The sequence below is a fragment of the Podarcis muralis genome, unplaced genomic scaffold (genome assembly GCF_964188315.1).
Source record: "Podarcis muralis unplaced genomic scaffold, rPodMur119.hap1.1 HAP1_SCAFFOLD_139, whole genome shotgun sequence".
NCBI lineage: Eukaryota > Metazoa > Chordata > Lepidosauria > Squamata > Lacertidae > Podarcis > Podarcis muralis.
The window spans coordinates 17,187-34,180 of NW_027554764.1; the positions used below are offsets into that span (position 1 = coordinate 17,187).

The 16,994-nt window shown below is 44.5% G+C and overlaps 1 protein-coding gene across 1 annotated transcript in view; it reads right to left on the reverse strand.

The window, feature by feature from the left end:
* The window catches only part of LOC144326560 (amyloid-beta A4 precursor protein-binding family A member 2), a 32,972-nt gene extending 16,862 nt beyond the window's left edge, over positions 1 to 16,110 (reverse strand). The window contains exons 1-5 of the mRNA XM_077923054.1: positions 16,096 to 16,110; positions 13,941 to 14,021; positions 12,429 to 12,465; positions 7,525 to 7,670; positions 2,132 to 2,167 (exon numbers count right to left, since the gene is read on the reverse strand). Of these exons, the coding sequence (XP_077779180.1) occupies positions 2,132 to 2,167; positions 7,525 to 7,670; positions 12,429 to 12,465; positions 13,941 to 14,021; positions 16,096 to 16,110 (315 nt within the window). The remainder of the gene's footprint in view (positions 1 to 2,131; positions 2,168 to 7,524; positions 7,671 to 12,428; positions 12,466 to 13,940; positions 14,022 to 16,095) is intronic.
* Positions 16,111 to 16,994: the final 884 nt, after the last annotated feature.

The window sequence follows — 16,994 nt, forward strand, 5'->3', positions numbered from 1 at the left end:
ATTTGGTGAGTGGAGAGGCAGTAGCATTCCACAAATGGCAGTCCCCACTGGCAACTACCATTTTGCCTCCCCACATGCACAGGGTATTCTGGGAAATACAGCCCCAGTAACTCCCTCACCCCCATTCCCCCAAAATGATGCTTTTCTCCATCTCTCTCCCTCCCCACTCCAGTTACAGGTGAAGAAGACTATCTAGCCAAAGTATTTATTTTGCATAATAACAGGAAACTACACATAATAACAGGAAACTACACTCAATGGAAGACCTATTCTGTTTGCTCACTTGCACAAAGACAAAAAAGTCAATTCACACAACCCAAAGAGTTGTTTATATAACAGGGTTGTTTAACTCGTGAAGGACTGCTGTGTTCAGACAGAGGTGAAGCTGCCCTCTGCTGTGTCAGAACAAGAGTCCATTTTCCTCAGAACTGGATTGACAGGGTCTCCATCTGGACATGGACCAAGGACCTTCTGCAAGGCAAAGCAGGTGCTCTGAGCATTCCCTCTGAGCTCAAGGAAGTCAGACCTCACCTCAGTCAAGGCTGGCACTGCTGCACAGGCAGCTTAAGAGGAACAGTCTTTTCAATGGTCAACCAACACAACCGGCTTTTGATCTAAGAGTTGCATACCCACACTTTCAGCAACGTTGCAATATTGACTTCTGCTGTTGTCCAGCACACATCTCGGGGCAACAAAAAGTTTGAGGTGGGCCCCCATTTTGTGCTTTGTGCCTTTAAAATGCATTCTTTCCCTCAAATAATTCTGGGCACTGTAGATTGCTAAAGCAAATTGCGGGGAACTGTGGTTCCACCACTCAGAATGTGCTTCGAGTTTATCATGTGTACGCAGCCTAAGGGGCTGTGGTGAGATTATTGAGGAATAAGCTATTTGACCGCCGCCACCAAATCTACATTATGACAGAAAAAGTTTGGACCATGGCAGTGTAGTCAGAGCTTATGAAATCATCACTGGTATCTTCGGGTGAGTCTCTGTTAAGGCAGATCTACACCATGTAAGAGCACATCCAGTGCACATTTAAAGTGCATGGTCTTCCCCAAAGTATCCTGGGCACTGCAGTATGTTAAGGGTGCTGGGAACTGCAGATCTGTGGGGTAAACTACAGTTCCCACAAGTCTTCATCTGAGAATCCTGGAAACTGTAGTTGGTTAAGGGTGTCAGGAATTATTATTACCACCCACCACCCACTCTAAGGTCCCAGGGTGGATTACAACGTTAAAACACAATATTAAAAACTGTTCAATGTCACAAAAATAAAGTGGGTCCTAAAAATATCTACTTCAAGTGTCAAAAGTCAGGGCAAAGAGGCTCATGGGTAAAGTGATGTGCTATATATGTGCACTGAATGTGCTTCAAATGCATGGTGTGAAGTTGTATATATTGGTTCCTCGTGAACAGCCCATATCCACCATAAGTTGTGCATGCAGTAATGTGGGCTCAAGTCTACAAAACTCCCTCCCAGTAGAGACTAACCAAGTCCCCTCCCTGCTGAACTTCAGGTGCTTGACAAAGACTTTTCTATCCCCACAGATGTTTTAAGAAAGTTCTCTGTGTTTTTTATTATGTATGTTTTTTGAAATGTGTATGTTTACTGGTTAGAAATGATTAAGTGGTATAAAAAAAAGCTCTAATAAATTGTAAATAGTAATGAATATCGGGTTGCAACACCAGTCTTGGCTGCTTCTCCTCCAAAAAGCAATAAAGTATGTCAGATGGAAATAAACTCCTGCAAGAGGAAAATGTGATGTTTATCCAGGCTTAGCAAAACAACAAGAACAACAACAAAATCACCCCCCACAAAAAAAACCATTTCACTGGGATGGATAGCCACAGAGGAAAAGAGGAGTTATTTAGCAGGAAAGTGGGAAACTCTCTAATGAAACCAACCAACCCTGCGAAGATGGGAAGGTCTCTGATGAAGCCAACCAATCTTTCCCACTCCATCTGGTCAACTGCATTTTAAAATGAGCAAAAACAGAAAGCTACAGCTTGACGGAGATCCACAATGAGAGACACAACACTCCAGGATGCACAAAGACCACAGAAAACATAAACAACAAAAATAACCAAATGTAAAACAGACAATAGCATTCAAGAAAAACAGTCTACACACCGCTTTTTTCTTGATTTTAGCTGCCTTTTGCATCCTCTGGGGAGAAGCATTTAAAAATAAAAAGGGAAACAGACAAATGCACAAAAAGAAAACGAGAGAAAGAGATATTATGTGAAGTCAGGGAAATCTTTCATCAAAAGATTCTCAAACCTATTATCTTCAGAAATAAAGGAAGGAAGGCTGTTGCTGGTCTTTATATGTGTGTACATGTGTGTCAGTATCATCCATCGGTTACAGAAACTGCTGCATAATTTTGTTGATCTTAGCTGCAGATTATATTTCCATACTACACATGCAGTTGCAACCCCAATCTGTTCCAGTGAACCCCCAAATCCCATGCCATCTAATATCCAAATGCAGAAACCAAGCTTTTGCATCCTAGGACATGGAGTTAATCCTCCAAGCTGGATCATTCTGATATTGCTGTAGCCCAGCCCACATAGATGTTGTCAAGTGAAGTTCAATAGACCCCTGTGTGTTCTCGAAGCTACAAACATGAGTCTGACCAAATTGTGGGAGGCAGTGGAAGACAGGAGTGCCTGGCGTGCTCTGGTCCATGGGGTCACGAAGAGTCGGACATGACTAAACGACTAAACAACAACAACAGCCCACATAACCCAATGATGTCATTAGGTCAGAGGTGAATGTAGCTTAGGACTAGTGAGCGAAAGCAGGAACAGCTTCCACATGCCTGTCAAAACCACACCCACTTTTACATCAAGAATCACGTTGCTAGTCCCAATACTATCAAACGCTTGTCAAGTCGCCTCTCAACTTGTCACTTAGCAAAACTGAACCCCAGTTCCTTCTCATTTGCTGCCATATACTGGAGTCCCACCAATGCTCTATCCAGCCCAACTGGCAAAGGGTTTCCAAATCTCAGACAAGAAGAGCCTTATCCAGCCCAGATACACTGGGAATGCCAAGAATTGTGCCTGGGACCTTCTGCATGCAGAGCACAGGATTCACCACATAACTACAGCCCCTCCTCCAGAGACATAAGAAGATAGCTGACACAGACCACACATTCCGTCAAGTCCAGCAGTGCCTACTTGGGCCAGCAACAGATCTCCAGGGCCCCACACAGAAATCTTCCCCATCACCTGCTGTAGGATCATTTTAACTGAAGATGCCAGGGATTGAACCTGGGAACTTTCCCATGCCAAATCAGTGCTCTAGCAGTGAGTTATGCCTCTTTCTTCCACTTTTGCAAAGGAAATTAACCTAAAAAAACCACCCAAGACTTGGATAAGTTCTGTGGCCCTCAGTGCAGCCAACAAAGTGGGGTGGGGGCAGGGATACATATCAAAATAATTTCTCCATTAAGATAGAATATCAAAACAAATTCAGATGCTTCTGGGGCAGCTTAAACTGGCACTGGCATCATAGTTCAACCTGGTGCCCTCCAGATGCTTGGACACCAACTCCCATCACCCCTAGTCAGATTGGACAGTGTTCAGGGATGGTGGGAGTCAAGAGTTCCACAACTTCTGAAGAGTCCCTCATTGGGGAAGGCTGTTGTAGGCTCATAGCTCCTTGTAAACCATAAGGTTATATCCAAGGCTAGTCCTACTCAGAGCAGACTGTAACTCTGCTGTCTAAAGCAGCATTTTTATATAGTCTGTCACTCCTATTTTATATAATAAACCAAGTTTTCTTTATTTCTTTGTGTGAGAGCTTCTTGGGGGCATAAGGTTAAAGGTCAAAACATGTCCCTAACAAGTGAACAGCATAATTCCAGCAAAAAACCCGAAACCTCACAGGAGTGCTGGCTGTGCACATGTGCGTCCAGGTACACATTTGTAACAGCACAACAAAATCAGACCAAAGGCGCCTTTAGTCCAGCATCCACATGGTGGTCAGCCAGATCCTTCCAGGAGGCTCTTAATCAGATGTCAAGGAAGGGGGGCTAGAGCCTGACTTGGATGGGGGGGCAGTGAACTGTGGGGTACTGTTCTGGCCAGAAGGCAAGAGTCAAAAGCAGGGGAACTTCAGAGCTGGAGGGTGGAGCACAGAATGAGCCAGAAGAGGAGGAGGAGGAAGAGTTGGTCAGGTAAGTGAAGAGCCAGGTGCTCCCCATGCCCTTCTGCACCCCGGTCTCCCAGAATGAGCAGAGGAAGTTTCCATGCAGGCGCAGCTTCCGGTTGTGAGTGTGCTGCCTGTCAGAGGAAGGTACATAAACTGGTGGAGGGAGAGTGGTCCCGGGTTGCTGCAACTGCGCCATAGAGTGTGGACCTGGGAATAGCTGCCGAGATGCTAGATTGGTGTGGATATGTCTCCAGAGCTGTAGAAGTGACTGTAGGTGTTATCTTTCACAATAAAGAATTGATTATTGAAATGAGCCCTTGAAATGAGACAGGCTACCCAGCAAATGCAGTAACATCTCATTGCAAGAAAAGAGGAATAAACTGGGGTAGAAATTTATATTCTATGTAATAAATTAAAAAGAAAGAACAAGATAGTTTTGCTGCCCCCTTCTTATGAAGAGTTGCATGCAGCACTGAGCCGCTATTAAAATAGCAGCAGTCAACCGTCTTTGAGAGACTGCCTATCAAAGAAAACCAGACAGCATTGAAACTGATAACCAATGCTGCACTTTGGCACAATACAAATCAAGTTTCGTTTGTGGTTGCCAGTTTCTCTTTTTTTTTACTTGAAAGCCAAACCACTCATTAGGAGCCGGAATGGGGAAAGCAATTAAAAGGGGGAAATGCTATTTCTCTAACGAGAATGAGCAGTGACACTTTTAACCTGTATTTAATGCTGAGATTTAGTGACACTGGGCTGTGCAAGGTGCCTTGACCACAAAAATGTCAAATGTCTGCAAGTATCTTCATGAGTTGTATTTCATAGAACTGTAGAGCTGGAAGGGACCCCCAAAGTCATATAGTCCAATGCTCTTCAATGCAGGAATCAGCACCAAAGATTCCCCGACAGATAGCCATCCAACCTCTGTTTAAAAACCTCCAGGGAACCTCCAAGGATATATTGGCATATGCTTTACCAGCCCAATAGAAGTTAAGATATTTGCTCATACAGCTATTGTGGGCTATTTAGAAGCTTTCTTACTAGCCAAGCAACAACAGACAATTCCTTGTGCACCGCCTTGAGCTCCTTGGGAGAAAGGGGGGATGAATGAATGAATGAATGAATGAATGAATGAATGAAAGAACCCGCATAAGCGGCAAAAACTGGGAAGATGAAGGAGTGGAGCTACACCAGGGCTGGGGAACACCCCTTTAGCGAGAGGGCTGCTTTCCCTTCTGCATTTCCTGCCTCACAGGGTTGTTGTGGGGATTAAATGAGGAGGGGGAGAACCATGTAAGCCACTTGGAGTTCCTTGGATGAAAAGATGGGATATAAATGCAATAAAATCAAAGATAAATAATACAAGTTTTTGTTCCATAGTAAAGGTAAAGGTACCCCTGCCCGTATGGGCCAGTCGTGACCGACTCTGGGGTTGCGCGCCCATCTCGCTTAAGAGGCCGGGGGCCAGCGCTGTCCGAAGACACTTCCGGGTCACGTGGCCAGCGTGACGAAGCTGCTCTGGCGAGCCTGCACCAGCGCAGCACACGGAAACGCCGTTTACCTTCCCACTATAAAGTGGTACCTATTTATCTACTTGCACTTAGGGGTGCTTTCGAACTGCTAGGTGGGCAGGAGCTGGGACCGAACAACGGGAGCTCACCCCGCCGTGGGGATTCGAACCGCCGACCATACGATCGGCAAGTCCTAGGCACTGAGGTTTTACCCACAGCGCCACCCGCGTCCCTTTTTTTGTTCCATACATGCCTCTTAAAGAGCAAGGATCCTAGACCTCGTGTCTACCAGGGGAGGGAGGCAGCGCTTAGATTCAAGAGTGTTTCAGACTAACTTCTAGGAGCAGCAGGTAAGGCAGTTTCACAGGTGTGCCTCCCCTCCCTGGCTCTCCACCACCACTGATGGGTAATTTAGCTAACCAACTCTGTTATTGCCAATATGCAGTAAGCTTAGGTTGAACATTATTCTTATTCTTATTCTTCTTATTGATGTTGTGCCCCTCAGCTTGGCACCTTATTAATTTTATTTCTACGCACCTCTTTCCACTCAATTTCCATTGTGGGCCTTTTGTATTTGCTTATGTTAACATAATTTCTAATGTGACAGGTGTCACATGATGTCAGTTCCTCATTTGTAAGAGCTTGATCTTTCAATGCGGCAACACCTGCACTTTGGAACTCCCTGCCTGTTGATATCAGGCAGGCGCCCTCACTCTGTTCTTTTTGAAACCTGTTAAAACCATTTCTGTTTAGTCAACCCAAGTATTCAGAAAGCTGATGCAAATTTTAATCTGTTTTTAGTTTATTGTTGATTTAAATTCTTTAAAAGCTTTAAATGGTTAATTCTTCTTATTGATAATGTTACTGTTTAAAACTCTGGTAACCCACTTTGAGGGGTTTTCTTATACCAATCAAACGATGTACAAATCTTATGAAATAAATTAATAATGGATTGGCCAAGATATCATAAGATGTGATTTTACATGTGGTTATCTGTAATTCTCCTCTGCATTTATTTTCAACTTTTCATTATATAGACACTCTCTGTCCTTATACCTGCAAAAAGAATGATAGTAATATATTGCAGGGGGGAAATATGGCCCCTTTCAATCAATGGATTGGTGACATGACAACTCTTGCAACCCATGATTGGATTGCTTGGACATATGCATGGACATATTTAATGATATTTAGAATGTATTTATCAAAACCATAGTGACCCATGGACCAACATATACCTGGAGAAAACAATAAGTTTATTCATTAACCTATATACTACATTTTTATGTAAATTATTGTTATTGCTATTATATGTTATTATTGTTTTGTTACTGTTGTTTTCCCCTGCCTTTTAAAATGTTTGTGCATCCTTTTTCTTTTTCCTGTTTCTTTTTTCCCTTCTTTCTTCTTCTCTTATTTACTTTACTGTAACCCACTGGAATAAAATATAAATAAAAAATAAAATAAAAATATAGATACTCCCTTCCACTCCACCCACCAAAAGTAATGATGAAGCAACACTAAGATATCCACAACATACAAGGATATGAAAACATTTATCTGAGCTTTTTGCAACACAAGCCTGGAAAGCCACAACTGGCTGTTACTCTGATTTGGGGGAACTTTGAAAGAACCTGTGCATTATTTATATTCTGCTGCTCTGTGGCTGCACACACACACACAGTTTGGGTAGCAGGGAGAGAGAAATTAACGCAATGGTGGGAGCCAAGAGGGTTTTGCCACAGCCATGCGGGAATTCTCTGCTGTGGATGCCGAGGAGCAGATGTTTCCGACTCTTCTGAGTTCAATCATCAAGGGATCCCAAATCCTCTTCCATGGATCGAAAACATCTACCTTGACGCGGCTCACCGCCTCCTGGGCTTGCATCATTCGGATGTTTTTGGAGGGGTTGCGCTCCGAGAGCAGCTGTGTGGAGCCCAAGTAATTGGCTGCAAAGATGATGCCATCAATGAGGTCTTCGGGTTCGCAAGGTCCTGGAACTAAAAAGCCAGAAGGCAGGCAATTATTTCTCTCCTAAGACAGAGAAGCAGAGAGGCAAAACGGAGCAAGGAAGAGAACTCCGTACTTCCACACACTGCCCTCAATAGATTATCCTTTTGCTGTCGATGCCTAGCTAATTGCAAAGAGCACAGCACAACAGCAGCAACAAATATTTAAACAAGAACATTCGGTCCATGCACTTGTGGGTCAGGGAACAAGGAAGCAAAAAACAGTGTTAAAATTAAAAGTAAAGCAGAAGAACTTAGGGGCAAGATATAACAAGACCAACTTCAAACCATTTTAATGGCAATTTCACCTCCCCAAAGAAAGAGGGCTGTGAGTCAGGAAGAGAAAACTCTCACCATCCTCCCCAATCTGAGGCTGAGCTGAGAGCTAAATGCCTGAACTGGAGAGGGGCAGGGGGAGGAAGAAATGCGGGATACTTAAAAGCAGGAGATGTTTTCAAGCAGGCTCTTCTTATGTTCTTCTATTTCCCCCCAGAATGGCCCCTTTGCAGTATTCTGGGGCATTTGGAGGAGGGGAGGGAACAGGGGCCACCACACTTTCCCCAACACACACACCAAAAGCATAGTTCTTGAGAGGGTGCAGGGTGGTGCCCCCCCACAGGGGGGCAAGTCCCTGTTCCACCAGTGCCAAACCTCATCCCACATGCCATCTGGGAGGAAACTGCCCCTTGAAAAACTACCAAAAAGTCCTCAGATTTGCGAATGTCACCAAATTCCATTTCCCATGGTCCTTTGGGGGCAGTCCTGACAGTTAAGCAGATACAAAGTGGATAAAGGGTTGTAGAGAAACCTTGGCCAGCTAGGGGTGATTCATAAGTAATGGCAGTGAAATGCATGCCCTCTGGCCCACCTAGTCCAGCATCCTGTTCTCACAGTGGCTAACTAGATGCCTGAAGGAAACTTGTAAGCAGGACGTGAGCACAGGAGGACAAGTCTTTGCAGCAGAGAAGAAGGCCTCATAACGAGGAAAACTAACACCAGAACCCTCACACTTAAATGCACCCCATGTTGCTCTCCTTGGTGCTGAGCCAGCCAACCTGCTTTGCTCTGAGGGCAGGACCAGCACACAATACCTGTAATCTCAGAAACCAGAAGGGGAAATATATTGCTGGAGATGAACCCCTGGATCTGGGAGCAGTCAGAAGAGGTAGCTTTGGAGGCGCTTCCTTGTACCAACCAGCTCTAAGATTTCACCATTTGTTTAAAATGTTGCACCCTGCATTACCAGATATGCCAGACTATCAAAGTGCCCAAGGTTCCATAAGCAACACTATAATAAAATGACGCTGCTGTTGATTTCATTAAAATAAAAACAACAACAACTTTAAAATGCAGTAAAATAATTATCACAGGGGCCTAGCTTTCCAGAGCAGAGATTAGCTGGGACTCCGTGCAGGGCCCTTGGTCTTTGCTCACAGAGAAGGGGCTATAATTCCTTGCTGCCTTCAGTTGCTCTTTTCTGCACTTTCCCCAGCTCTGTCTTCACCTTGCATATGTTTGGCCAAATGGCTACAAATGGAATGATTGACACCTTGCACTTATTTATTTTCTAAAGTTTTATTAAAATGAAAATTTATATTATTACATTCTTTAAAAACAGAGAGTTGTATCCAGCTATGTTTACTCAGAGTAAATCCACTGCATTAGTCGTTCACCTAACAAGTCCCATCAGGAGAATCTCTGCAGATGAACTTCCCTGTGCACAATGGGGCTTCTTCCTCTCCTCCCCCTGTGCCCCCATTTCCCTCACATTGGCACATTGGTCAGGAGAACCCTCCCCACAGAAGAGCAGATGTGGGGAGGACAGGGGGCCATTCTATCTGACAAGCTGAAATGCTTGCACAGATGGAAAATTCATCATGGTGCTTCACTGAAGTCCACTCGGTGTATTTAGCTTTTTATTTTTGCCATATCATTTTAATGATATATTTGCTTGTTTATGCTACAATGACATTTCTGGCTCCTGACCAGACTAACTTATTAACAAAACGTCACTCAGATCCTCTTCAAAGGGAGGGTGTGCAGCGGTGAGACTGGGAGATCTCAAGCCACCTTTTATTTTGTGTGCTGAGATTTGCAGGCACCTGTGTCTCCTGCAATCTCTGCTGTTTCCAGACCTTAGCCAAGTTTTGCTGGTTGCAAGTGTCAGGGAAGGAACTTTCCCTCCCTTCAGCAATGTGGTGACAGAAACAGAAGCTCTGAACATGCTCACTGCAGCTGGAGCTGGAAGCTGTTCAGAGAAATGGAGGAATAGACTGAAAACTGAAGGACTGAAAAGACTGATAAATCAGCAGTCAAGGGGGATGTGGAGAATCAAGAGACATACTTCCAGCTGGAGCCTCAAAGGGCAGAGAGAATGACCAATAAGACTGAGTTTCTCCTCTTTTAAAGCCAAAATGAGTGCAATAATTGACCCAAGACTAGAAGCAGAGCATTGTCTCCCCATGTAATGAATGTGGGCAGGGGAGGGGAGGTTATCTGGACAGGAGGCTGCTGGGACAGTGGAGGCATAGCTGACACAACCCTCACCAGCCTGGTGCCTGCCAGATGCTCTGGGCTACAACAATCCTTTTACGAAGTTCTATGGCAATAAAGCAATGAAGGAAGATGCCTTGAACCATGTCAGATTATCTCTCCATCTAGCCCTGCACTGTCTACTCCATGGGTAGGCAACGTGGTGCCCCTCTGATGCTGTTGAACTCCAATTCCCATTCAGCCCCAGGATGATGGGAGCTGCAGTTGCATAATATCTGGAAGGCATCATGTTGGCTGGTAGCAGCTCTCTGGGGACTCAGACAAAGATTTGTCCCTCTAATAGTTGTTGCAGGTGACGTCACTCAGGACCTTCTGCATGCAAAGCAGCTACTCTCTCCCTGGAGCAAAAATGGGAGGATTTAGGGTTGATCTTTCAAGAGGGCTCCTTTGCTTGAATTAAGCCAAGGCCTACAATCCTAGTTAATACATACAGGTTATACATGACAAAGTATAAAAGAACCCAACAGGATCAGAGGAATGTATCTATGTTTTTTATTCAAATATAGCTGCTATGCTTTGCACACTTACTGCTAGTAAGTCCAAATGATTTCAGCTGTGCTTACATCTGAGTAGACATGCTTCGGATTGCTCTCTTACGCATTGAAGCACCATACATAGCCTTGCTTTTATGGACTTAGCCGCATTAGGAGAAAATATTCCAGGGACAATTCAGTCTCTGATAAAAAGCTTATATCACTTTTGTCATAAATAACCTGTTAGTTAGGGGGGGGGGGTGAAACACACACACACAAACACACAAACACACACACACACATGGCTGAAATTCAACACACACCTAACTGGCAGTGAGTCACACTGGACTTAATAGGGCTGACTCCTGAGTAGACACGTGTAGGAGGGCACTGTAGGGCGCTCTCTACTCTGTGCCAGCCCTGCCTGCTTTTGCATGCACAACCCGTCAACAAGAGCTGGTTTCTCTCTCAGTCAGATTTAATGGAAGACAAGAAGCATCCATAATGTCAGCCTCAGAAAAGGACAAATGAGGCACAGCTAAGTGGACCTTGCACCCTCTGCCGTCAAGAAGATTCTCAGTGAAGATCAATCATACAAAGAAGTTTAATTTCATTAGGTCGGCCATCAGCACCAATTATTAGTATACTAATTAAAAGTCCCAAAGTCAGAGGGGTGCTAGAACCACACAAATAAGTCTGCATAATATGCCTTGCTGTGGAAGACTTCTAAATGCCAATTTATTTAGCTTGTAAAATAGAAATTGCACTGATTTCTATTAACGGGACTCTCATAATCTGGTGCACTCTCCAAATGGCTGGAAGCAAAAATAGAAATGCCATCTCTAAAGGACATAAGCACAGTTTCTTAACAGTATTCAGTCTAAGCCCGTGGTTCCCAACGTAGGACACATGCCCCACAGGGGGGCAATTCGATTTTTAAGGGGGACAAATTGTGAATGAGTTATTAGTAGTGAAATTTAGGCTTCCTCCATGTGAATAGGAGTTCACTTTGAATAATAAGAATTCGATGTCACGGGGGTGGGATTGGCATCAGGATTTTAGAGATGCTTAGGTGGGGCATGGCCAAAAAAAGGTTGGGAACTACTGGTCTAAGCCATATAGGGAAACCAGCTGTTGACCATCTAGTTCATTTCAAGCCTGTAAACTGGGGTGGAAAAAGCAAGCATATATTTGGGGCTTGATAACAGGATTGGCAGGTTGGAGAAAGCTGGGCTGGACCTCCAGTTTGTGGGACTACTAACTCCCATCATGGCTGTTCACTGGCCAAGGGGGCTGGGGCTGATGGGAGTTGGAATCAACAGGCTCTCCAACCCTGGATTAAACAATAAAGCGACTTACTTCCCTTCTATGTAAGCACAGAAATCTCCCAGCTTTTAACGATAAGAGGCCACGTTCCAGCCACACAAAAGGCACATCTGTTGCTCTGCCCACTTTTGACTCCAGCCCCTCTGACCACTGGCATGTGGCCCCTGGCAGGCTGCACTTTGGGAAATGTGGCCCTCAAGCTGCAAAGGTTTCTCAATCCCTCCCCTTCTCTCGCTGTAGAATGCAGGGTTGTCTCAGGAAGGAGACACAGCTGCCCCCAAGTCTCATAAATCTCTTGGCACGTGATAAATCATCTCTTGATAAGTCAGGATTCCCCATCACCAGCCCTGCAGTCTTAATGTTATAACCATTAGGAATCCCGTGAAGATGCACTTACCATCAACAAAGCTTGGGAAGGAGGACACCTTCTTTGTCTGTGTGGATATAAACATAAAGAGCTTATAACTCTATAGAAATAGTAAGATGTTTATTATGAAAAATGCATGCACAGGACGCGGAAGAAGAACAGAAGCATTTTTCATTCATTTTTCATCACAATTACCGTAATTTTAGGCGACTACATGACATTGGCCTGATTCACACATCACAATAAGTGATAGCTCTGCTATTCCCATCCCCTGGGCAGGGAGAATACCATGATCTCTGGCTTAGCATTACATTCGTACCAGGGGGTCATGATTAGTCTCTCTCCAAACAAACAAGATTCATTTTCTTCCCTTACTGACTGTGGTTTGTTGGGAGTGAAACCCACCGCAGTCCAAAGTTTAGATGAAATGCCAAGCCAGAGATTATGGTTTGTTTCCTCTGCATGGAAGCAGGAAGGAGTAGAAGAAGCTTCTTAGGCGTGGTGAAGGTGAACCATTAAGAAGTTGCTAAGGGCTTGGCAACATAACCATTATGTGTTCTTGATTAAAAGCAGCAGCACCCCTCTTAAAAAGTAATCTCTGCGTTATTGAACACGGCTCAACTCCATATGCAAATTAATCTTGTACAATCTGCTGGTTAGCACTGTTTTTATGGATGTATTTTCTTTAAAACTGTCATCACTTCCCCGGCATCCTTGCAGCTCAGAAGAACACACTTCTGAAAAGTCTCATCAGCATAAGAACGCCCAAGTGTCATTCCTGTTTTTTAAAAAAACCCAAACCTGGCACAGTCTCAAATCTCATCTGGGTGCAGGCAGTGCTTATATTGTCACAAATTAGTATTACGGACAGACTTGTGTGTTTGTGTGTACAACTGACACCTCCACACACCTCTGAGAAAAGAGTCTCTGAGTTTAACCCTAAATGTCTCACCTTAAATGTCAGCCTAAACAAACCACAAAGGGCCGGCCTCCAGCCCCACAGATGTCTCTTATCACCCTTCACCACGGATCATGGCCAGGTGGGCCACCCCCGCTGTAAGCATGTTGTTGTGGTTGTTTCCACTTAACCCTTCCTCCCAAAGGAGCTCAGGTCAGTCAGCACATTGATAACAATGCCATGAAAAACACTCCAGGTACAGTTAAAACAATCACACTCTCTTGGCCCATGATTTCAGGGCTGCCACGAAGAGTATCTTTTAGCCATTGAATTTCTGGGTTAACTGGGAAGGAACTCCCCCCCCCCTCCATGTGACCTTTGGAATGTTTTGATTGTTTTGTATCAGTTTGTTTTAATGTTCTAACTGAAATAAAAATAATGCAAAGATAGAACATAATAAATTCTGGACATAAATAAATAGAACAGTTTAGCTCTAAAATCTTTCTTCAGTGATTCATCATACACCCCCCCCAATGTCTTTCTGCAACGCAAAGCTTCCCGGCTTTGGAAGAGAGAAGCATGAGGTGAAATACAAGATGGAGGCAGGAGAGGGGAAACAGAGCACCCTGGCCTCTAGTACTTGCCTCTGGCATATTATTATTATTGATCGGTCCATTGAGGTCAGAACGCTGCTGTTTCCGAGGCTGATCTAACCCATTGCATACCTGTAAAAGAAGCAGAAAGACCGAACTGATCAACAGCTCAGGGAGAAGGAGATCAATGCAGCATCGTTCTATCACTGCCTCCTACCCATAATCTGCATTGCTGCTACTGTGGAAATAAGGGCTGATCTATCTATTGACTGTTTGTGAGCATATTAAAAGAATGTAGAAGATATAAAATATCTCTTAAGAGCCAGTATTTTTTTGCTGGGTTTAAATCCCGAGTTATTTATTTATTCATTTATGGAAAAATTATTATGCATCACTTGATTGTAAAAACAAAAACAAATAAAAACCTCAAGGTGGTTTACAAAGAGAATAAGACAATAAAATTATTAGTAAAAACACTTAAAAACCAACTATTTGCAACATTTTTAAAAAATCAACAAGTGAAAAACTGGTTAAAGTATCGGTATGTTATCAACATTTTACACGCACTGGCAGAGGAAGAGGGGGACGGGGGGAGTGATCCTGGTGGGGTGCCATCATGGCTGCCCCCACCGCACGTTGGGCGCCGTGCCATGCCCCTGTGGGCAGCGCACCATGCTCCAGGACACGCACCACACCCCTGCGGGTGACATGCCACACACATGCCAGCCAGGCCCCCGCCTGCTCTCTGCCCCCGGTGCTGGAGCATGAAGCTCTGCCACTGTCTACATGTCTGGGTAGGCTTGTCTAAACTAAAATGTTTTTAGCAGGCACTGAAAGAGTACAGAGAAGGTGCCGGCCCGGTGTCAATAGGCAGGGAGTTCCAAAGTATAGATGCTGCCACACCAAAATATTGCTTTCATACAAATGCGGAAAATGGGTATTTTGTGGCACCTATAACAATTCCAGGTTCCAGAATGGCACACATGTTTATTGTCTGGGTGGTGGAATATCAAGGCCATGGAAAATGCAGACACCTATGTGAAAAGGGAGGCAATCCATGGCTTCTGCATCCAAGGGGTGGCGGGGAAAGAGATTGTACAACTCTCTCCATGAGGAGCACTCTAAAAACATATGAAAAACCTGTTGGGTCAGGTCAATGGCGCGTCTAGCCCACCCTCCTGTTCTCACCGTGGCCACCCAGTTAATCTGTGGGAAACCAGCAAGCAGCACATGAGCAGAAGAGCAGAAGAGCCCCCTCCCCTCTTGGGGTTTCCAGCAACTGGTATTCAGAAGCACGGCTGCCTCTGGCGGAGGAAGCAGAACAGAGCTATCCTTAGTTGGATCGGACTCAACCACCACAGCAGATGGCCGTTTTCAGAATTCCGTTAAGGCCTATAAAAGACAGTTGTGAGAAACCCAATCACAACTGCACCATTACACTAAAAGTAAGATATGCATTGACATATGGACACACACTAACACAAGGGAACCAGCACATAGAAGATTGCAGCACTGCCAAATAACATGTAAATTATTTTGGGAGCTGCCAGGATTAAATCAGAAAAGCTTTGGCAGAAAAGCAGGGTGGCTGTGGGGGTGGGAAACAATTTTCAAACAAGAGTGACAGGACATATATTGGGCCTGTGATGCGAAACGGCAGAACCACAGCTTCTTCTACCCTTTAAAGGCCTTGTCAGGTCTGATCACAATTCATTTGGCAGCACAAGAAATGCAGCCGTAGCCCAGACATGCCCACATACAAAATGGGTTAGAACAGCACCCGATTTAGACAGCATGTCTCAGACACGGTCACTAAATGAGCTTGTTTCTCCCTACAGTAATGATTCAGCACTTGGGGGCTTATCATGGTGGTGAGCAGCCTGTAGCCTTCAGACGCTAATGAATTGTGGCTCCCATCATCCCTGAGCACTGGCCATGCTGGTTGGGGCTAATGGGAGTTGTAGTTCAGGCACCAGGTTGGAGAGGGCTGTGGCTCTGCCCTTGTGGCTCTGAGCATATAGAAACAATTGAACACATTTCTTTCCATTGCCAGTACTATACAATCATACGTGACAGGTTTATTGTGCCAATAACACACACATTTCCAGGACACACAGGGCAATTCTATATCTCTTTACCGCTCCAAAATAAAAACCCGATATATTATATACAATCTCCAGATACTGTGCTGCTATGATTGACATACTTCGGAGGACGACATGTGCCATACAACAGGTCTAAAACTGAAGGTTTACATCTACAAATTTTATATTCTGCTTGATTTATGTGCCTTACACACCAACTCGAGTTCCAGCTCCCATACCAGGGACTCATCATGGACACACAGTATTGTCTGAACTGACAGGCAGTGACTTTCTAGGGAATACTTCTTCCATCTGGTGCCCTCCAGATGTTTTGAATGGCAACTCCTATTATCCCTGACCATTGAGTGTTCTGGCTGAAGCTGACAGGAGCTGCAATCCAAAACATCTGGAGGACAGCTGGTTGGGAAAGGCTGCTCTAAGGTTTTCCAATCGCATAGGAGATGCTAAGGATGGAACCTGGATCCAACTGCATGCAATACCATTTCTCTGTCACTGAACAACACTCTTCCTCCAAAACAAGATGATCGCTGTTCAACATATGCAGAGCCTAAGATGCAATGCAATTGTTACAAACCAGGGCTGCTTAACACACAGAATTTCAGAGCCAACACTCCCTTACCCCAACCTACTTTTAAGAATAGATCTAATTATCTCCCCTGCTTTTGCATGTGGAAATGTCACCACTGATGTTGGAACACTGTTACCAGCTGATGCTGTCACATTGTAAAAGTCCCATATGCAAGCTAGCCATAAACAGCTCTATTTGCAAACCAGGATATATGTCTCACTTCCCGGGGCATTTTCTCTGTGTGTTCCCTCGTTCGTTCCAATAAAAAATTAATGTTCCAGATGAGAACTTGTCTCAAAGATAGCAATAGATTGTCTCGTTGCTAAAAGGGGGTGGAGAATTAATTGCAAGCAAAGGCGAGAGTGATGAGACAATACCCTCCTCTTCTGCTTGTGAGGACCCAGCGTGGGATTCTGGGATGAAAAAGGAAGG